Source organism: Halichondria panicea, chromosome 1, assembly GCF_963675165.1.
Source record: "Halichondria panicea chromosome 1, odHalPani1.1, whole genome shotgun sequence".
Lineage (NCBI taxonomy): Eukaryota > Metazoa > Porifera > Demospongiae > Suberitida > Halichondriidae > Halichondria > Halichondria panicea.
In genome coordinates, this window is record NC_087377.1 from 12584278 (window position 1) to 12604171 (window position 19894).

Sequence of the window (19894 nt, forward strand, 5' to 3'; positions counted from 1 at the left end):
GGCAACCAAAATGCAGGTTGAATCTGCGCATGCGCAACATGCGGTTGCTTTATCAACCAGAAGAATGCGTAGCAACAAAATTGAGTTCTCCCAGTTGAAGACAAGTTAAGAGAAAGAAAACAGCTAGTTAGACAAAGAAATAAGACTCTAGAACACCAAGAGAGCTTGCAGAAGGCTACTTAAAGATTTTGTAGAAAACAGACAAGAAAAAAAGACAAGAAAAACGTTGACAACCAGCAACCCGTTTTGAAAATGGATAGTTCTGAAGGATAAACACCATGTGCTTGCTTTCTATCATGCTCCAGTGTATCAGAAGAGGAAACATGCACCGCTGTAACTGAAGAAAAGTGTGACAACCGTTTTTGAAGCCAAAACGACTTTATACAAGCCTGAATATTATTATGGTGGTGCAGTACACTTCTACATGTGCAATACTCTGCTCAAAGCACCCACTCCCAACACTGATGCCTGTTTGATGCATTACATATGAACACTGACAACCTCCTGACCCTCAGCTTCACTGCAAAAAGAGCACAAAAGTGATACAGAGCATCAGAAAACAAGAAAAGAGACTGATAAACATTGCAATGCATGATTATAAGTGTGTAAACTATGTTTTTCTTGTTCTCTCACTGCTGAAAACGTTTTATTCCAAATAATAATCACTTCCTAGTGTGCAATAAGAAGTGTGCAATAATACTTCCGGGTGTGCAATATGGGAAAATATCTGCACAGTCGGTGATGAGTCGCTTCCTGTGCAATTTGAATGTAAAACGCTGATGTCAGCACTTATTAAAAAGCAATAATATGATATTATCCTATGGATACTGAAGATTATCACGAGTCTGTGCCAGTAACTGCACGAGTGCCTGCAAGGCACGAGTGACAGTTACTAGGCACGGACGAGTGATAATCATCAGTATCCATAGGATAATGCATTTATTGCTTGGCAACCAAAATGCAAGTTGAATCTGCGCATGCGCAACATGCGGTTGCTTTATCAACCAGAAGAATGCGTAGCAACAAAATTGATTTCTCCCAGTTGAAGACGAGTTTAAGAGAAAGAAAACAGCTAGAAAGACAAAGAAATAAGACTCTAGAACACCAAGAGAGCTTGCAGAAGGCTACTTAAAGATTTTGTAGAGAACAGACAAGAAAAAAGACAAGAAAAACGTTGACAACCAGCAACCCGTTTTGAAAATGGATAGTTCTGAAGGATAAACAGCATGTGCTTGCTTTCTATCATGCTCCAGTGTATCAGAAGAGGAAACATGCACCGCTATAACTGAAGAAAAGTGTGACAACCGTTTTTGAAGCCAAAACGACTTTATACAAGCCTGAACAGGCTTATATGGTGGTCCAGTACACTTCTACATGTGCAATACTCCGCTCAAAGCACCCACTTCCAACACTGATGCCTGTTTGATGCGTTAAATATGAACACTGACAACCTCCTGACCCTCAGCTTCACTGCAAAAATAGCACAGAAGTGATACAGAGCATCAGAAAACAAGAAAAGAGACTGATAAACATTGCAATGCATGATTATAAGTGTGTAAACTATGTTTTTTCTTGTTCTCTCACTGCTGAAAACGTTTTATTCCAAATAAGAATCACTTCCTAGTGTGCAATAACAAGTGTGCAATAATACTTCCGGGTGTGCAATATGGAAAAATATCTGCACAGTCGGTGATGAGTCGCTTCCTGTGCAATTTGAATGTAAAACGCTGATGTCAGCACTTATTAAAAAGCAATAATAATTTTTATCTTATTGTGATAAAGAACAGAAAAAAGAAAAAGAAGAGGCTACCTCTCTCTGTATATACTGTAGACAGAGACAGCTAAGTAAAACATCAGCTCTGTAGATTTATTCATTAACTTGAGGCTCGGATCGGATACACACTCAGGCGACAGTTAATCTCATAAGAAATTAGTTAAACCTGTGGGTAAAAAATAAATGAATGTGGATAAGTACAGTGGCTGTGACGTAACATAATGTGAGGACTACTTATTGACTTACACAATAGATTTACCATTGAAAGCACTATCCATTAATACACACTCAAGCAACAAGTCCGGATACACACTCAAGCAACAAGTCCCTCGGATCGGATACACACAAGTCCCTCGGATTGTAAACACATTCAGACCACACAGTTCTCGGATCAGATACCACGTACTTACTCTGTGACCAATTTTCGGCAAATGTCACAACAATACTTCCTTCCAGAGAGAATGGCACTGAACGTCGAACAGACACACCAACACTTTGAAGATGGCTTCACTCAGAGAAACAAGAGGAGAAATCACCATCACAACACTTCTTTCAGAGAGAGGTGCACTGGTCCTGTCAAGCTTCACATCAATCAAGAAAGGGAGTGTCTGGAAAGCAGATGGACTTGCTCTGGGACTTGCCATAGCCGGTCGGTACGGTACCCACATAAACACCAGCGTACAGACACTTCAACGCCTCCAGCTGCTTGTCTTTCAAGACTAGACCTGGTTTTCCAACACAGGATAACGCGTACGCGAGAGCAGAAGAGAAGGTAGCAGCCATTACACAACTTGGACTAGATTTCTTTTTTCAATGACATCATTATAAATGAAACGGATATCAATGTTTTACAAACTAATGCGGAATAAGAATACTGATAAATATACTGCAATTTACGATTACCCAGATTCTGGGTAATTCTGGCGCATGCGTAAACAGTGTATACCAGGCCGTCTTTCTCAGCGGCTTGGAATCGAGGCTAGTAACTTAGAAAGACAATTCTAGAAGTTTCTTTCATTTTTGTGTATAAAAGTAGGACTAGAATTATTTGTGTTGTTGTTGCTTGAAAAGTCATATCAATTGAAACGCTGTTTAAAGTCTACATAGATCCACGGGTACTTAGCGTAGTTCCCTCACTAACAGGCTAGAGAGGCTAGTCTGTTTACAACAGTACAGTATATAGAACCTCGATTATCCGGCATAATTATTCAGTTATCCAGCCTGCCTCTGGAACCAAGGCGTCCGGATAATCGTATTATGTAGTTAAATTTTTATTGCTTCTAGTCAGTCCTACGCTCATTATAGAATCTTGGACATTGCAGAAAATAAAACATCAGCAACTCAATTAATTCACGATTAATTTGAACGTAACAGTACAATACTGGAATAGATATACACTATAAGTCTTGATAGCATAATTATAAGCTTCGATCCCAGGTCGAGTTTTCGCTTTTATAACGGATAGGCGAACATCACACCTATCCGTTATAAAAGCGAAAACTCGGCCTGGGATTGAGGCTAGATAGTATATACCTATTGTTGAGCTCTTTCTTGTATCTAGACTAAGAACTAGACAGGCTAGTTTAGTTTGAGAGTTAGCTATTGTTGGGAGACAGGCTCCTACCTATCCTAGAGTACAAGTTGACTTGACCCTTTGCAACAATTCTTAGTGAGTTTAGACAAATAACAACAACAACTGAGGAAGATAGTGGGTGATGGCAAATACAAAAACAAAGGGGGGCAGGGCCAGAGCAAGGGGCCCTGCGCACAACAAAGAAAATTGAACAAAACAACACATTTACCACAAACTCATTAAACTATGAACCTAGTAAATATTGCATAACATTAAGTAATTAAACACCTAGCTTGTACACATCAACACCTATATACAAGTTTTGACACACAGACATATATACCTAGATTATTGTTAGGACAATTGTTGCAGCTAGAAGGAGTACCCAGAACACGTATGCTGTTTTTATACCTGCATGAATAGAATTGATGGCATGAATTTATAGACAGATGGTTCAACATAGATTGCACCCCGGAAAATTTAGAAGATTATTATTTTGATAAACAAATTAGCTTGACTATAAATTATAGCAATTGAATAGGAAGAGTGAATATTGTTTGCTATAATTATATATAACGCTCCATGTAATGCCATGCATGTGACTGCAATTGTACAAGTTATCTGTTGATTGCTGGGGAAATTTATACATACACCTAAATGAAAAAAAATTATTGGGCTTTAGAGTTAATTGTTGTGAGGGTCTACTTGAGAAACAACTAAATACTTACTAGGAAATAGTGTGAATGGTTTTCATCTACTTTAGCCACTAACTCTTATTTATCTGAATAGTGTCCGTCATAACTCCATTGGTTGTCTGGTTACACTTGGACGTCACTGTTATACGTGCATAGACATTCATGGTCGTACTAACGGGTACAGCAAGTATTGCTTCGTAACTAGTGCTTTCTGCAGAAATAGCGATGGATTTAATTGCAGTGTTAGTGTCACTCTCAAACACCTGGATCGTGAAGTGACTAAGATCATAGCTTCCATTATTATGCATCCAGTTAATTTGCACACCAGCCATGTTAACTTTGTTTGGTGGGAAAAAAAATCCGATCACAGGAGAAATCACATCTAAAGGAGGACCTATAATTATGGTAAACAAAATCAAGGATCATTTAATATAGCTTGGTATATATATTAACCTCGATTCCAGGTCGATTAAAATCGGCCTGGTCTCGAGGCTAGATATATAATTATAATTATACACCACACTTATCAATGTATAGGCCTATACTCCCAGGTAGGCCCTGGCAAATTATGCTCTTTTTTTGCCTATTATGCTTTTGAACACTGCCCCAAATTCAGCCTATTATGCTTGTCGAAAGAACCCATTATGTCCCAAATTGACGTCATAAATAATATAAATATTTTTCAGTAGTAGTATAGTAACAATTATCTCCTGTATTGTACATTGGAACATAACTGAAATTCAACACTAGAATATAAAAAGGCATTTAAAGAGAAAAAACACATTCAGCAGCAGCAAAGGACCGTTGCATTTACACCAAACTAACCAAATTCAAAATTTTAACCCTATTATGCCAGCATAATGACCTAACCTATTATGTCCCAAATTATGCCGGCATAATTTGCCAGGGCCTACTCCCAAGTGAGGTGACGAGAGGATGGTGAGTAATTACCACAAGCACATCACAGAATACTTATACACTTCAACTGCTTTGTTTATTGACTGAGTGTATCATATACCTATAGTATATACCTGAAGGTTTGTGCTGGACTACAGCTTCATCAGAAGGTGAAAGAACAGTGCAACGAACAGAGAACTCCGGCAATGAAGAATTTTGCACTATTAAATCTGCTACCATCGAAGGTGAAATAGTCGAAATAAGATTCGATACAATGGGGCCATCTTCTAGACGTCCTAATCCTGGAGGGTCTCCACGCACATACAACAAAGGAACGCCCAAAGGAATATGTGGTGGTGCTGATAGCCTAATTTGATCTCCAGCTCCACTGCAGACATAGGTAACAATCTCTCCTGGACAAACATACATTCTGTTTGTTGATTGCAGAGAAGATATAATGGTCGTCTGAACAGATACATCTTCAATCAGACATCCTCCTAAAAGTAAAACTAACCAAATCATTGATCCCTAAACCGAAACAAAATTATAACTTATTTAATTATACTAGATCTATAGGAACTACTTACCATTGGAATTAGAGCTATGCTCTTTATAGATGAACTGTCAGCTTAGTTTCTAACTCTTCATAGATGAACTTCGACATAATTATCAGTCCAGCTTAGTCTCTGCGCACGCGGACTCTTCATTATTTGGAGGCTACAAAGAAGAAGAAGGACCGGATGCCAATAATTAGAGAGAGAGAAAGTTCGTCTTGTTTTAATAGTGTCTGGATCCAGTGCACTGGAGATTGATGATGAGATCTATGCAGCAGTAGTTTTCTGCATCGATGACATACATTGTCCTAGATAGACAGCGGGAATGACTCTACGGTCTCTCAAGTTCTATATCAACCTTACGGCTAGGTATGGTTTCATAGATATACAAGAGCAGCATGGCAGGCAGCATGGAGTGGAAACAAGATCACATGCGCTATCAATCAATCATATACGTAGTAAGCCCCAGTCGCACCATGTACCATTGAGGATTCCGTGTTTTATGACATGACGACAAGAGAGTGCAAGTGGCAAAGAAGGCTTATTTTTGACTAACAAGGTAAGCTAAGCTGATTTATACCCACACTCCCTCCCACAACTCGTGAGTTCAGTTCTTGGTTGGACAAACACTTAATATTATTTTTTCACCTCACAGCTCCAATTAATGAACTGCTCGGATCCATTATCCCCACCACAAAACGACACCATCACGGTCCATAAGTGACCTTCCATGCAGTGTGACGATTGACTGTTCCCAGAGGGATGACTGCCACCTATCTAGCTACAGGAGAGTGGGACACCAAACTGGGGGAGATTTTCTGCACAAATGAACCTATAGTAATTAAGTGACTTTTATAAAAAATGTCTATACACCATTTCTTGTACCCAGTTTCCTGTGTGCTACCTGCCTCTCCACTCAATGGAGTGCTACTCAATAACTCTAACCTAACTGAGCGCTCAGTCATTATCCTCCAATGTGATCCTGAGTTCTCACTGGTGGGTGCAGTGACTGTCACTTATAACAACTCTGCTCTCTGTGATCCTGACCCGGCTCTGTTGGAGTGTATGTGTCTCAGTGTCATGCCTGCATGCATGTATGCTGCAGAATTACCTATAGATGGGGCATCTGCTATACTGGTGCTACTCTTGCTGGAGGTGAAAGAGAAAAGGTGATTGACATTCAAAGGATCTGAAATTAATGTTTTTAATTGTCATATAGAGTGTGTGGCTCAAATCAAATACTAGTGAAGATTTAAGCTTCGATTGTATTGTCTTGGTTTTGTGTTATGATCCATATACCTTTTATTAACTAAGACACAATGACCCTAAAAAAGGTTGACTTGTTTTTCACTCACTACCTCTTTTAACACAGTACCATGCAGCCTCCAGCAGTGAACAAAGAAGGCTACAACAGAATCACCTATAATGTGGGATGTGGTGAGTATTGGTGTATTGTTAGCATCAGTTTATTGCCACACCTCACAGAATCCTGCTTCACAGAACCCTTCTCCAGTTCACTAACCTATGATGAGGTTACCATCAACAGTGATAATGTGGTATATAGTCATCAACATACACATATTCTTATGCTGCAATGGCGACTATTTTTGTACAACACAGAAAATAGTGGTCAACGAAGAGGAATACAGTGTAATGAACACTGCATGGACAGGTATATATGTGAAACTCGTCTTTATACTCAATCATTACTGAAGCTCCACTCTTCGTACAGGGTGCTCAGAGGCTGCCTGCAGCTATGGCCAGCTTGGGAATGTGGTGAGTGTGTTTGTGCGCAGTCGTGAAAGTATTGCAGTCGTGAAAGTATTGCGACTAATATAGGTGTCTGTTTTGGTTGGCATTCTATACTGAACTACTATAATTACAAGTTAGAAAAAATTTGCATATTCAAGCTTTGAAGTGGCCACTGCTAATGAGGTGTCTATCCAACTAAGAAACCTGCTAGCAGGTCACTATCTGAGTTAGTGACCTGCTAGCAGGTTTCTAACTAGTACCCACAGGTTTCTAACTAAAACCACAGATGCATGAATATAATTAAACTCAGACAGATTACTATCATTTTTAAGGGTGCTGGAACACCTACGCCCACGTACGCCCACACACACGTTGCTAGGGAAAGCTAACTATGAAACTACCTGCAGGGGAGACATGGATCCTTCACAGGATTATGAAGCAACACTCTACTAGTGTGCATTCCAAAAATGGAGAGGAAAGGATGATGACAACAGATTTTACACTTGATTTTCATCATATAGCTAAAAGAAGTTCCGCTTAGGAAACCAGTAGAGCTATGGACTTGATTGTTTGTTTGCAGGTGCACTACACACAGCTCTTCAACATTACGAAGAGCTTTTGTTGTAAAATCCCTTTGTTATCTATTTATGAGAATTTTTTGTCATGACACACCCTCTAGAGAAAAATCTAGACCGTATATGGACAAAGTCAGCCCGTAACTTTGTTCACCTTACCTAATTATAGCAGCATGCTAAATATAGACCAAGTCCTGTACGTAGATAGTCAGATCGAACACTTTTTATATCTGGCTCTAGCGTACGCATACGCTAGAGTATAAATTAATACGTAAGCCTGTAGACCACGCCCCAATTGCGTACATAGAGTGCAGAATTAGCGTTGAAGATCAAGAGCCATTATTTTGTTAGTAGCCTGAAGAGAAGAGATAGGCAACGCTGGGGCTACAGACAGCGCTGACAATTGGCTGGCTCATAGACTTCTGCCAGGGTTGGCTGCTGTTTTGATGGACTTTGAAGGTAAACTATGAACTAGCTTTGCTAGCTTGATACACAGGGCCTTGCTTTTCACTCCCTCCCCCTTCAGAGCTTCCATGAAAGCCTGTGTGTAATACCACTCTTGGACCTCAGTGTCACCAGAGTGCTGTGCTCCAGGCCAAGTTGGACCAGTCTCTTTGTCTGGGCTGCAGTAATGCTTGGCTTCCCCGGGCATCAGATTGGTGGAACCTCCGCTTTTGTGAGGTCCACACAGCTCCATCTGCTTATTAGCAGACCGAATAGGGAGGTTGGGGAGGCAGCTGATCAGTGAATGGTGTGTCGTAACTGCCTCCATCGCCAGGACATCTGGAAATGAGCTTCTGTGAGTGTGATACATAAAATAAATAATAACACAGATTGCCAACCTTCCAGACGAGTTCCTAGCGTGTTTGTAAGTATAGGTCCTCCATCCCAAGTTTTTTGCCAGAAAGGTGACTGTCCCCTTCATCTGGACAATACATGTGCATGTACAGTGAATAATTATGTAGTGGCACCGGGTCAGGTAGAATCCATCCATAGGGACCAACTTATTTTTGTCATCACCCCTGTTCACAATATTTTTTTCGTACCTGACCACAGGACCATTCTGCTAACTTGGTGGCAAGGATCTCCAGCTTCTGAAGGATGCGATGCCATTGTGTGCTGGAACATGGTGGAAGACCCAACCAGCCACTCAACCGGACGTATCAACATGCAGGTGGCCATTGAGGAGAAAGGACAACACTGGATAGTGCCATGAACAGCTCGAATCGTGGATAGTACACGTCTAAAGCACTGAAGAGAAACGTCTCCACTCGACACAAATGAAGACAGTGTGTATTAACATTAAAAGACAATCCAACCTGCTGTGTGACTAATGCTAGTTGAGGAACTCGGACACTCGTGCTGATTGTACTGAGACTGGGGTCTATTGGCACACTTACGTTTCTCCCATCTACTACTGAAGGCACTCCTTTGCTACAAATCTGGCTCTGTATTTATTGGATTGTGTTATTTTGTTATTGATTTATTAGTTTGTGTAGCTACCTGATTTTCTTTTGCAGCTTGTAGTTAATTTAATTGAAGACATTCTCACAAAACCACTATGTTGTTACTTGTGGTTACTACTATACTAGCGCACGCATTGAAATTAAATACTGCGTGTGCAAGTCTCAGGATCTGAACGTTGCATTTTTGTGGTTAAATTATGTCAATTTGTTACTATGTGCGGGCACCCTTAAGCACAAAATTAATTAGAAGACAAATTGATTGTTATATTAGTTCCACCAGAAATAGAAATAGTAGGCAGCATGGTCTTCTGAGCAGTTTCGGTTTCTTTGCTTTTCTGAACAGGTTCAGCAGGCTCAGCAAAAGATCGCACATCATCACTTCGAAAGTCGTGCAAGGCAGGGTCATCAAATATCTTAACGTCTGGCCTTCCATTCTCTTTGAGGTGGCGCTGTAACCCACAAATTAGTTGGTATAAAGTGTTAGGAGGGTAAGGTTGTTTACATCTTTGTTTCCTTACTTCTAAAACGAATCTTGAAAGCCAAAAATTCATTTCTGCCACTGTTAGGTCATTGATAGAGGTGCTGAATGCGTTTTCTCCAGCTAGTAGCGCTTTATTTCTTGACATAGCCCAGTCAATCCATAACTTGACAGCCCATTGTGTACAACTCTTAGTTTTTTGCGGAATGCTGCTTTTCTTAATACTATCAATATATTTTTGTTTTTTTGGGGAAGCGTAATGAGAAACTGTAGCTGTAGTAGAGACAGCAGTGACAGCAGTGGTGGAAGTAGTACCAGTAGTGGAGTCAAAGCTTGCAGTTTGAGAATTGGTTATAGCAGCATCAATTAAATAGTCGACTTGAGTGAGCAAATCATCACTTATCGGAGGGAAATCCAATAGATTTTCTTCAAATTGGTTCAAATACTCGTCAGTTTGTTGCGTTGACAGGGCCTTGTAGGGATCGCCCATTTGGGAGCTGGTTACTTGTATTCCACCAACGATACGGTCATCTGGTTCATCAAAAACTGACTCCCAATTAAGTCTGATGGGGTGCTCCGCTCTCCAACTACAAAAGGTACATCCAGGACCAGTACAGTCGTGGTACATTGAGCTAAAATCTTTGGGCTCTCTAAATTTGAAAGACATCTCTTTTTACTAGCTTGAAACTCTCTTTTTTGCATGAAACTAATCTCATTAAACCTTAAAAATGCATTTTCTAAGCGAGATAGACCATGTGTAGTACGGCTTCTTAGCTGGATAGTAACCCTCGGGAGTGGTTAGTGGCTTCTGCAAGCCACTAATTGTCCTCGGCTGCGCCTCCGTCAATTAGAGGCTTGCCTCAGCCACTACACTCCCTCAGGTTTACTATCCAGCTAAGAAACCTACTACACATGGTCTAACTAATACTTAATCATGTTTGGGTTAGTGTTATTGGATGTGTCATGTATGGTGAATTAGTGTACATTGTTTACCCAATATATTTTTCCTGCTTCACATTGTACAGATCAGGAGCTTGAAACCTGTATAGGTATATACACTCTGTAAGGGCTAATCTGTTGTTTCCTGACACCCCAGGCTATTACAGTGGTGCCGGTAATCTATGTTTCCCTTACCTCCAGCCAGTCCCACACAAAAGGCAACACAACTGCCACAGTAGACCAACATCAGGTCACCTACGCTACTGTGGATATTGATACCGCCAGGAAATAAGCAGCCAAAGCAGCCACTCTTCCAGCTCAACAGGTGAGTCTGTTTAGTTGATTCTGTTTAGTTGATTGGATTAATGCTTGGATTCATTGTTCAATATAATTATGCGTCAGTGCGTATGCGCACAACAACATACGTATATAATTTTGTTATCTGCACTGTGTTTGTGTGTCTGCATGTCTGTGTTTAGACACTATAGTTGATAAGATCTACACGGGAAATACATGCATGGGAAGTACATGGGAAAAGTGCCTCAGAGCAGGTACACTATGGGACTTAGTATACCTACAACTTACTTAGTATACCTAGTATTCCGTTGTCAAGTAATTGTATTGCAGTCAAGCGGTTTGCGCATGCGCACTAGTATCTAAATGAGTTAGACACTGTTTTGGAGGTGTCTGTGGGATTTAGAAGCCCGAAGGCACTGATTTAGTATCCCGAGCGTAGCGAGGGTACTAAAGTGGCTGAGGGCTAAACAGACTCACCTGTCTAACTATTATATAGACCGCCATGCTGCTCAATAATCAATCAAGTGCAGTGAAAATTAATTATGATAATTATCATTCTAAAGAATGAATAGCTAAACTACACCTAAGTAAGCGCCTTCCTCAAGTTTTCTTGGATTTCAATTTGTACGTAGATTTGCTTTGTTCTTGAGTATAATGCCATTGCAGCCTTTTCAGAATACTGCATAGCAAAACTTCTCCATAGATCAAGTGCTGCTACTCTACTTACTATATAGTTAGTTTTGCACTAGAACGCTACATAATAATATATAGCTATTGGTAGCTGCAAGAGTGAGAAAAGAGCTGCAAAAAGCTGCACTGTTTCACGAGAGCAGCAGCCATTAATTATGGACTTTAACATTAATTTAAACTTTGAGGAATCCCACTTAGCAACAATCATGGTCAGACATCAATTCCTACTGCATTAAATGTAATAATTATGTGCAGGTCAAATTGTTGTAAATATTACAACAACAACGGAGCCCATCTTCTAAGCTAGTCTGGCCACGCCCTCCCCAAATTCGTCTTACAAAGAGGCTGGAATTCGAGACTACTTCTAAGCCAAGTCTTCATTGGGGGGGGGAGCGGCGATCAAATCAAGCTAAGTTGGTGGGTTGGGCTGACCACAAATTCAAATTCAAACTAAAGTGATAACCCTTTTCCCCACGGTTGCGATTGAACGGTAAAGGGATATGTAATAACTAGTAGCTTCATGCCATAAAGCTTTAGCACAGACATCAGCACCCACGATGCTTCATGATATAGTTGTACAAAGAGATAATCTATAAATAGCGCACCCGTTCCTATCTACATAGCAATCGAGTCGTAAGTTTTCCCATTCCTCTGATTAAGAAAAAGTGTCAGGCTAAAGTGTGCTGTAATGTTATCTGTTCCTGGTAGTTTTAATTAGGAAGCTTGTATCTTGTCTTTAGAGTAGGTGTATAGTAGCTAGGTCTCTTAGTTGTATCAGGAGTGCACAAGTTAAATAGGTGAAGCCAACCAGAGGAGGTACAACAGGCAGGAGTAATTAGGCTTGATTGAGAGCTGTAATTACATTCCTGTAATTACATTCCGTTCAGTGGGCCTAGGTTTATTAATACTGAGTAAGCTAATCAAGTCTTATAATTAGACTATTACTCCTGCATGTCATACCGAGGTGACTTGCAGAAGCCACTAATCACTCCCAAAGGGTTACTATCCAGCTAAGAAACCTACTACACATGGTCTATCTAGCTTAGAAAATGCATTTTTGTGGGTACTAGTTAGAGCCCTGCTAGCAGGTCACTAACTCAGATAGTGACCTGCTAGCAGGTTTCTTAGTTGGATAGACACCTCATTAGCAGTGGCCACTTCAAAGCTTGAATATGCAAATTTTTTCTAATCTGAGTTAGTGAACTGCTAGCAGGGCTCTAACTAGTACCCACAAAAATGCATTTTCTAAGCGAGATAGACCATGGCTTCTTAGCTGGATAGTAACCCTGGGAGTGATTAGTGGCTTCTGAAAGCCACTAATTGTCCTGGCTGCGCCTCCGTCAATTAGAGGCTTGCCTCAGCCACTACACTCCCTCAGGTTTACTATCCAGCTAAGAAACCTACTACACATGGTCTAACTAATACTCAAAGTGTTTCCAGAGTGTATTCTTGTAGCTTATGTAACAGCTAGGGCTTCACAATGTTGTGTGGCCTCTATTAATCAGATTATGGGATACACATTTAAAAATTTGGTTTGAAACAACTAGTACTGTATAGCGGGTAATTTTCGTGGGTGCAAATTTTTCATACAAACTACCCATTTGTATTCGTACAGGTCAGGATGGTGACGTTGAACATAATTATGAGCAATTTCGCAGTTTTAATTTTGTAATCACTGATACGAACATTTCCACCATGCGAAAATAACCCGCTATTGGCAGAAATTATGCTCTATAAAGCATATACATGTAGGTAATGGTAAAAGAAAAACAACTTATGATCAGAGTGTTTCCAGAGTGTATTCTTGTAGCTTATGTAACAACTAGGGTTTCACAATGTTGTGTGGCCAGATTATGGGATACACGTTAAAATTTGGTTAAAATTTGGTTTGAAACAACTGGTATACTGTATAGCGGATAATTTTTGTTGGTTCAAATGTTCATACAAACTACCATTTGTATTCGTACAGGTCAGGATGGTGACGTTGAACATGATTTCATTTTGTAACCACTGATACGAAAATTTCCACCATACGACAATAGCCTGCTATAATTATACCCACTATAAGGTAATTGGCAGAAATTATGCTCTATGAAGAATATAGGTGGCCGAGTCACCAACATTTTAGTGAATTTTGCAGGATTCGTAAATAAGAAACCATAATTATGATACATGGGGCTATCACGAGGAGCAACTGGCAAAGGAACTCCTAAGGCTGGTGAGTATGCAGTCAGTACATTAGATATGGCATGTGGTAGATCTAGTGGTAATAAATAAGTGGGACTGTACACAAGCCATGCAAGCTATTCATTCTAACAACATTTACGTAAACAGGCAAACATGAATCTTCCTTCGTTTCATTTTAATGCATTTATTGACTTATTACTACCCCCCTCCCCATACACACACATGCATGCAGTTCGACCCTAATTGTTGTCTCACTTAATGTTTTTAGTGTAGTGGGTCTTTACCGTCTGTTTGGATCATGCAGAGTGATTGTTGCTTATTATTCTTAGGCCTTTACCAAATCTACCCACCCTAGTACAGATTGTGTTTATTGATTGACTGATGCTTACCATTTACAAACACCTACAATTATTATCGTTTAGATATGATAGAGAGGTTTTCCTTTTGTTTGGAGGTTATAGTTTGAGTAGAACATTCGTTACTGCCAACTTTCTCTTCTTCCAGCCTTGCATATACAATGTATTGAGTTAATTCTGCAGTCTCCCCATTGCTTTTCATGTGCCCATGTGCCCCTGGACACACACTAGTAAAGTTACTAGCTATAGCTACGTACAGAATAATATTGCTACCTCAGCAATTTCTCCATAGGACAATAATTATACGTAATTACGGTGCATTTATGAATAATACGCTACCGTTTAGTTTGCGTTTTTTTGGCTCCATAAAAACATGCAACGCAAATATAACAGAAACTTTTATTTGAGGGCATAAAATTGTTTGATTTTGTGCTCCGATCAATTGTACTGTACTTCATTATAGAGTACTGACTGCTGGCTGTTGGTGTTCCCCTACTCTCCTCAGATTGTGGCTGGATGAACTGTTCCTACTGTTCTTTGCCAACCTTGAGGACAGCATACCCTCAGTTAGACAAGGGACAGCTGCTGCTCTCACCAGCGTCACCAAGGCCTGTGGTGAGACACTGTACAGACTGTAGACTGTGCTGATAATTTGAAGTGTGTTTTCAAGATTGTAAAATTTGCTCAGCTCATTATTACCTTTTCATTGTATGTGGAGAATAGTCGTGCTCTTTTTTCACTAGCTGACTGTGTGAAAACAACACTACAAGTATAAAGGCCCCTTAAAAAACCTTTGAATATACTGTATTATGGACCTAGCTGGTTGTGGTTGTATTTTGCAAACCTGTTGCAGTTTAGCTAGTATAAAGTGTATCACCTTAATTCCGAATCCTTTGTGTTCTGTAACAGATCACCAAGTTGTGGGTGACCACTACATTCCTTGTCTTATATCTCCATCTTGTATGTACAGTATTATATGCTAGAATGTTTTGCAAGCATGCATCAAACATTTGCGAACTTTGCGATGGTTGATCAATCCGCAACAATAAATCCGCAAAACCTAAATAAATACACACGATCCTTGCCAGAACGCAATAGTTAGGGTCAAATTTTCTGCTGATTTGGCTCATTCGCAAAAGGGTTTTCACCAGCAAAATATTCTAGTAATACGATACCATGCATGGGTGACCACTATACATTATCTCTATCTTTACTTCACTTCTACAGCACTCAAAGTTCTCTATCTCTTTCTCTAACCTTGTAAGCTGCTGCTTCGTAATCAATACTGTTGTACATTGAGCGCTTAAAGCTCTTTCGACTGTTTTACTACCTGAACCAGCTGTTTAAAAGATGTGCAATACACTTTGATAAGAAGCAAATTATATTCGTTCTTCCCCCTCCTTCCTCAGCTCCACTGGTATTGATCCTGGACCGGGTGTATTTAAGGTGGTGCATCGTGTCCATGACAACCCAGACCAGCAGATGTACTCGTGTGGTTCACTGGCCCCCAAAATGAGGAGGGGAGGATGTATGGACTCTCACAAGCCAGGAGAGCCGTGGGAGAAGAGTGAGGGTGTGTGATGTGTGTGGATATGCTATATGATTGAGGGTGTAGTGGGGTATGGGATAAAGGTATGTTGATGTTGTAGATTAGGTGTACTGATCATGTGTGTGATAAGGGGTCACTTACTTTTGTAGATGTGCATGTGGTATACACAAGGATCCAAATGTCTAAGTGATTAGTGTCTGTACTGATAATTTACTATATATTTATTGATGTTGTCAAGATTGTTACTTGTTTGCTCATAATTGTTTTTGTATGTGGAGAAAAGACGTACTCATTATTCTAACGCGAAAACAATTTACACTATACATACCCAGTAAGAAACCGTATTATGGGACCTAACTGTCTGCATGTGGTTTTATTTTGCAATCCTGTTACATTGTGCTGATGTGATTAACCATTGTTTTGTCACACCATAAACTTTATACTTGTAAAGTATAAGTGCTAGTAATAAATACGTTATTAGTTAATTTAATCATACTACCCACTTTAATCTCATTTTCTCCTGGACCACTATAGATTGAAGATACGTGTTGCGTGTTGCAATGACAATGCTGGATGCTTAATGGGAGTGATTTACCAATGGATGAAAAGTTGCTCAACATGGAAGGAGCTGACTGATCATCTCGGAGAGGAGCAATTGGTCTTGACCAGCTACGAGCTAGATTGGAGGTGAGTACATAGATGTGTACTCAGCTCTACATTATCTGGCGGGTATATTTAAGACACTTCACTAATGTCTTGGAGCTCAAACCATTGAGCATATTGAGTTTAGTGAGGCGAGTTTTGTAGTCTGTTGTTTTGGTGTAGCCTCCTAGGATAAACTTGGTTTCCCTTCGTTGGACGGACCATAGACAAACGAAAATAGTATAATTGTATGATCACTGCAAGACGTTATTGGGGGCAACTAGTTTGGCATCATCTGCACAAGTTTCAAAGTTAATTTTTCTGATAGATCATTGATATAGACTAAGAAAAGCATATATAGGCCCCAAGATGCTTCCTTAACTTGAGGAACGCCAGATACATGCAAAACTCGTAGAGGGGAGGAAGCTCTTCTACCAATTGCCATGAAGTGTTGTCTATTAGTGTTTGAACCATGTCCATAGTTGGCCAGTGATACCTAGTCTCCATGTGAAATATGAGACGTTTTATTACGTCATTACAATGACATCACTGCATTCGCTAGTGCTTTCACTTTCTAGATACACTTTACATGAGTCCACTACCATTTTTGTGTATGTCAGCCTCCATGGTTATGAGGGAGTTCCTCCCAGAGACTAGCCTCGATTCCAGCTGGCCTCTCTCAATTGAGAAAGACGGCCTGGTATACACTGTCTGCGCATGCGTCAGTTGCCCCAAGATTCTTGGGGATCGAGATATCTTAGTAAATTAGTCAGTATATTGTATATTTTACAATGATGCAATTGCACAAATCACAGCAGTTTTAATAAGAATAACACAGCTACTTACAACATTTACGATCTAGACTAGTGACTAGTTTTGTTGTGATGGCTTCTACTTCTGTTCTGCTCTTGCTCAAGCTCTCTCCAATGTTGAAAAGTCAGATTTTGTCTTCTTTTGTACTGTGGTAGAGTGGTAGGCGTTTTTCTGTCAGTACCGACCGGCTCTGGCAAATCTACTTGCTTCCAGACACTTGTTTGATGCCATCTCAGTAAGATCAGTGCTCCTCGTATGAGCCTAGAGTTGTGATGGCGATTTCTCTCTCTTGACACTAAATAGTTTAATCAACTACGTGGGTGACCATAGTACAAAAGGTTAATTGATAAATTACAAACAGTTTTACTAATAAATTTACTATTGAATACACCCACTCGCAAACAGTGAATACCAGGCCCTCTGGTGAGAGGGGCTGGGATCGAGGCTACCCAGAGACCAGCCAACCAGTAATGATTATGTACATTGCATGACCCTTTATCATTTATGTCCATCAAATAATGGTTATAGATTGCATGACCCTTTATCAGAGCTAAATCCCTGTCTCACTTGATGTTTATTGTGTAGTGGATCTTTACCCTCTGTTTTGTCTCATTGCAGCTGCTTGCTTGCTTGATTGACTATTAATGGATGATGAAGAGTTAATTACTCTGGAAGACCAATTAATTAACCTAGAGGAGCTGGCAGACTATGTAAGATAGGATCAACTGCATGGCAAAGGAACTCCTGAGGCTGGTGATCTTGAGTATGTGTATAATTATAGTCATGCAGTATACGTTTTGGGATTAGAAGCAATTCAATTACTGTTCTTCCTCCCCATTCCTCAGCTCATCTGATATTGATCATGGACCGGCTGTATTTGGCGTGGTGCATCGTATTCATGACAACCCAGACCAGCAGATGTACCCGGTGTGGTTCACTGGCCCCCAAAATGAGGAAGGGAGGATGTATGGACTCACACTATCACAAGCCGGGAGAGCTGTGGGAGAAGAGTGAGGGTGTGTGATATGTGATATGTGTGGATATGCTATGTGATTGAGGGTGTAGTGGAGTATGGGATAAAGGTATGTTGATGTTGTGTAGATTAGGTGTACTGATCATGTACAAAGATGTGTTTGATAAGGTACTTTGTACATGTGCATGTGGTATAAATGTGGTGGTCACTAGTGGATCCAAGGGTTGAGTACAGCTTGTGAATGTGTTGTGTGATGTAAATTGAGGCAGTTTTACTAATCTTGTACCCCCCTCTCCAGTTTCATTCTCCTGCTTGGAGAGCTGAGTGATGTAAGTGGGTGTGGTGACCGAGTGTCCTCCCTCCTCCTCCTCTGTGCTGAGACACTACAACACAGACACTACCCTCAACACATCAACCTCCTGGAGACACTGCTCAAACGGGTGAGATAAGTAAGATATAAACTCTCCAGTTGCTTTAGTGATAGTACAAGTGTATGGGTTGAAATTTCTTAGACACCAGTGCTTCACTGAAACAGAGTAGTGCAGGGCCGTAGCCACCAGTCAGGTTAGTCAGGTTTCAACCTGACCACTTTTTCCGAGGTGAATAGGCAATGGTCGTCACTACAGTAAAGTGCTTCACTGAAACAGAGTAGTGGATTGCACAGAACATTTAATTGCTTGTATTTGTATTTGTATTCTTGTTATACGCTACATTTATTTTGAGTGCATGTGTTCAATGTTGCTCTAATACTCTCTTTCTCTTTCGTGATCATTTCTTTGAGTGCGTTCAATGTTGCTCTAACACTATATTAATGAGACTGTATAGAACGTATAGAAGACATTATTTACAATAGCACAGGTTAACGTTTGCTCCAAAACACTTTTGTGTCCATTGTTTATCAATAGGTAATGTATACACTCCAGTTATTAATTTACATGCATCTCCCTCCACCCATGTCACAGAGCAGTGACAATGCCCTAGTGCAGTCTGCTGGAGTGGACTGTCTCACCTCACTCTGTCAGCTTCTGGGGAGAATGATCCTCAGAGGGAGAATAGAACAACATGATCCAACGTGAGTCTGCGTAATGATATCTATAGTTGTTTACTGCATAACAGTTTCTATTATTATTATTTATATTATTATATATGAACATTAAACTCAAAGCCCTGCTCATTAAGTTTAGGTTTAGGATGACTTTACCTATAATTATGTACATTCGGTCACTTCAGCCACTCTCTCCACCACTATTTATCCTTGTTGCTCCACCCACTCTCTCCCCCTTTTCCACCACTAAGTTTTAAGCCACGGCTATTGTAACTAACCGGCCAAGCTGCACTGTCCCAAGGGTGGCCGGATTAACGATAGTCTACTGTAATGAGTGTGGGTTCATTGTCAAAAAACTAAAACCTCTTATGATACATGTACCATCTAATACTGTTTGAGTGAAGCAAAACATAGCGAGACTCGTTAATAATAATTTAAATGCTTTATGTGCTGTGATTTATATTTGCTGCAGGAATCTGGACAAGTCTGACAATAAATTCTGTTGTTTTTCTTACTCTTTGTTATGTGAACAGATGCAGTGCTACATGTATTGTTTACATTGTAATAAAAGCTGCAATAGATTATTGAAAGCTATAGGGTATATATAATGCACATACTACCACACATGCACCGTAGTTA

The 19894-nt window shown here is 40.2% G+C and overlaps 3 protein-coding genes and 3 long non-coding RNA genes across 13 annotated transcripts in view; 3 read left to right on the forward strand and 3 right to left on the reverse strand.

The window, feature by feature from the left end:
* Positions 1-1740: 1740 nt before the first annotated feature.
* Positions 1741-2160, reverse strand: LOC135350506 (uncharacterized). Its single transcript, XR_010399172.1, has 2 exons — positions 2021-2160; positions 1741-1940 (listed from the first exon to the last, which is right to left on the reverse strand). It is a non-coding gene; the product is annotated as an uncharacterized LOC135350506 (long non-coding RNA).
* Positions 2161-3314: 1154 nt separating this feature from the next.
* LOC135350727 (uncharacterized) lies at positions 3315-5588 on the reverse strand. Of its 3 annotated transcripts, XR_010399246.1 has the most exons (4): positions 5527-5588; positions 5074-5436; positions 4119-4436; positions 3317-3758 (listed from the first exon to the last, which is right to left on the reverse strand). It is a non-coding gene; the product is annotated as an uncharacterized LOC135350727 (long non-coding RNA). The 3 variants fall into 3 exon arrangements; XR_010399247.1 differs by lacking the exon at positions 5527-5588 and having other exon boundaries at positions 3315-3758; positions 4076-4436; positions 5074-5484; XR_010399245.1 differs by lacking the exon at positions 5527-5588 and having other exon boundaries at positions 3318-3758; positions 5074-5484.
* Positions 5589-5722: 134 nt separating this feature from the next.
* On the forward strand, positions 5723-12566 carry LOC135350018 (uncharacterized). Its single transcript, XM_064548705.1, has 9 exons — positions 5723-6052; positions 6149-6330; positions 6383-6662; positions 6866-6930; positions 6979-7049; positions 7114-7165; positions 7226-7269; positions 10905-11028; positions 11946-12566. The coding sequence occupies exons 3-8, from the start codon at positions 6559-6561 to the stop codon at positions 10977-10979; spliced, it is 411 nt and encodes a 136-aa protein (XP_064404775.1). The 5' UTR covers positions 5723-6052; positions 6149-6330; positions 6383-6558; the 3' UTR covers positions 10980-11028; positions 11946-12566.
* Positions 8136-9380, forward strand: LOC135350277 (uncharacterized). Its single transcript, XR_010399100.1, has 3 exons — positions 8136-8279; positions 8347-8619; positions 8877-9380. It is a non-coding gene; the product is annotated as an uncharacterized LOC135350277 (long non-coding RNA).
* Positions 9511-10561, reverse strand: LOC135349354 (uncharacterized). Its single transcript, XM_064547890.1, has one exon. The coding sequence runs from the start codon at positions 10429-10431 to the stop codon at positions 9526-9528; it is 906 nt and encodes a 301-aa protein (XP_064403960.1). The 5' UTR covers positions 10432-10561; the 3' UTR covers positions 9511-9525.
* A 3246-nt stretch (positions 12567-15812) lies between the features above and the next one.
* The window catches only part of LOC135349820 (uncharacterized), a 56561-nt gene continuing 52479 nt past the window's right edge, over positions 15813-19894 (forward strand). The window contains exons 1-6 of one of the 6 annotated variants that reach the window (XM_064548440.1): positions 15818-16469; positions 17856-17990; positions 18083-18247; positions 18509-18650; positions 19173-19282; positions 19728-19880. In XM_064548440.1, coding sequence (XP_064404510.1) covers positions 18156-18247; positions 18509-18650; positions 19173-19282; positions 19728-19863 — 480 coding nt within the window. In that variant the 5' untranslated portion in view covers positions 15818-16469; positions 17856-17990; positions 18083-18155 and the 3' untranslated portion in view covers positions 19864-19880. The other 5 variants (XM_064548435.1, XR_010399008.1, XR_010399007.1 and 2 more) reach the window with 5 other exon arrangements.

What these genes read in the sequence shown, in the direction of transcription:
- LOC135350018 (XM_064548705.1), top strand. Translation starts at nt 6,559, where the DNA reads ATGTGTCTCAGTGTCATGCCTGCATGCATGTATGCTGCAGAATTACCT. An exon ending in CCATCAACAGTGATAATGTG is followed by an intron (nt 7,050 to 7,113) that starts GTATATAGTCAT and finishes TGTACAACACAG; the next exon opens with AAAATAGTGGTCAACGAAGA. An exon ending in ATGGCCAGCTTGGGAATGTG is followed by an intron (nt 7,270 to 10,904) that starts GTGAGTGTGTTT and finishes CCTTACCTCCAG; the next exon opens with CCAGTCCCACACAAAAGGCA.
- LOC135349354 (XM_064547890.1), bottom strand. Translation starts at nt 10,431, where the DNA reads ATGTCTTTCAAATTTAGAGAGCCCAAAGATTTTAGCTCAATGTACCAC.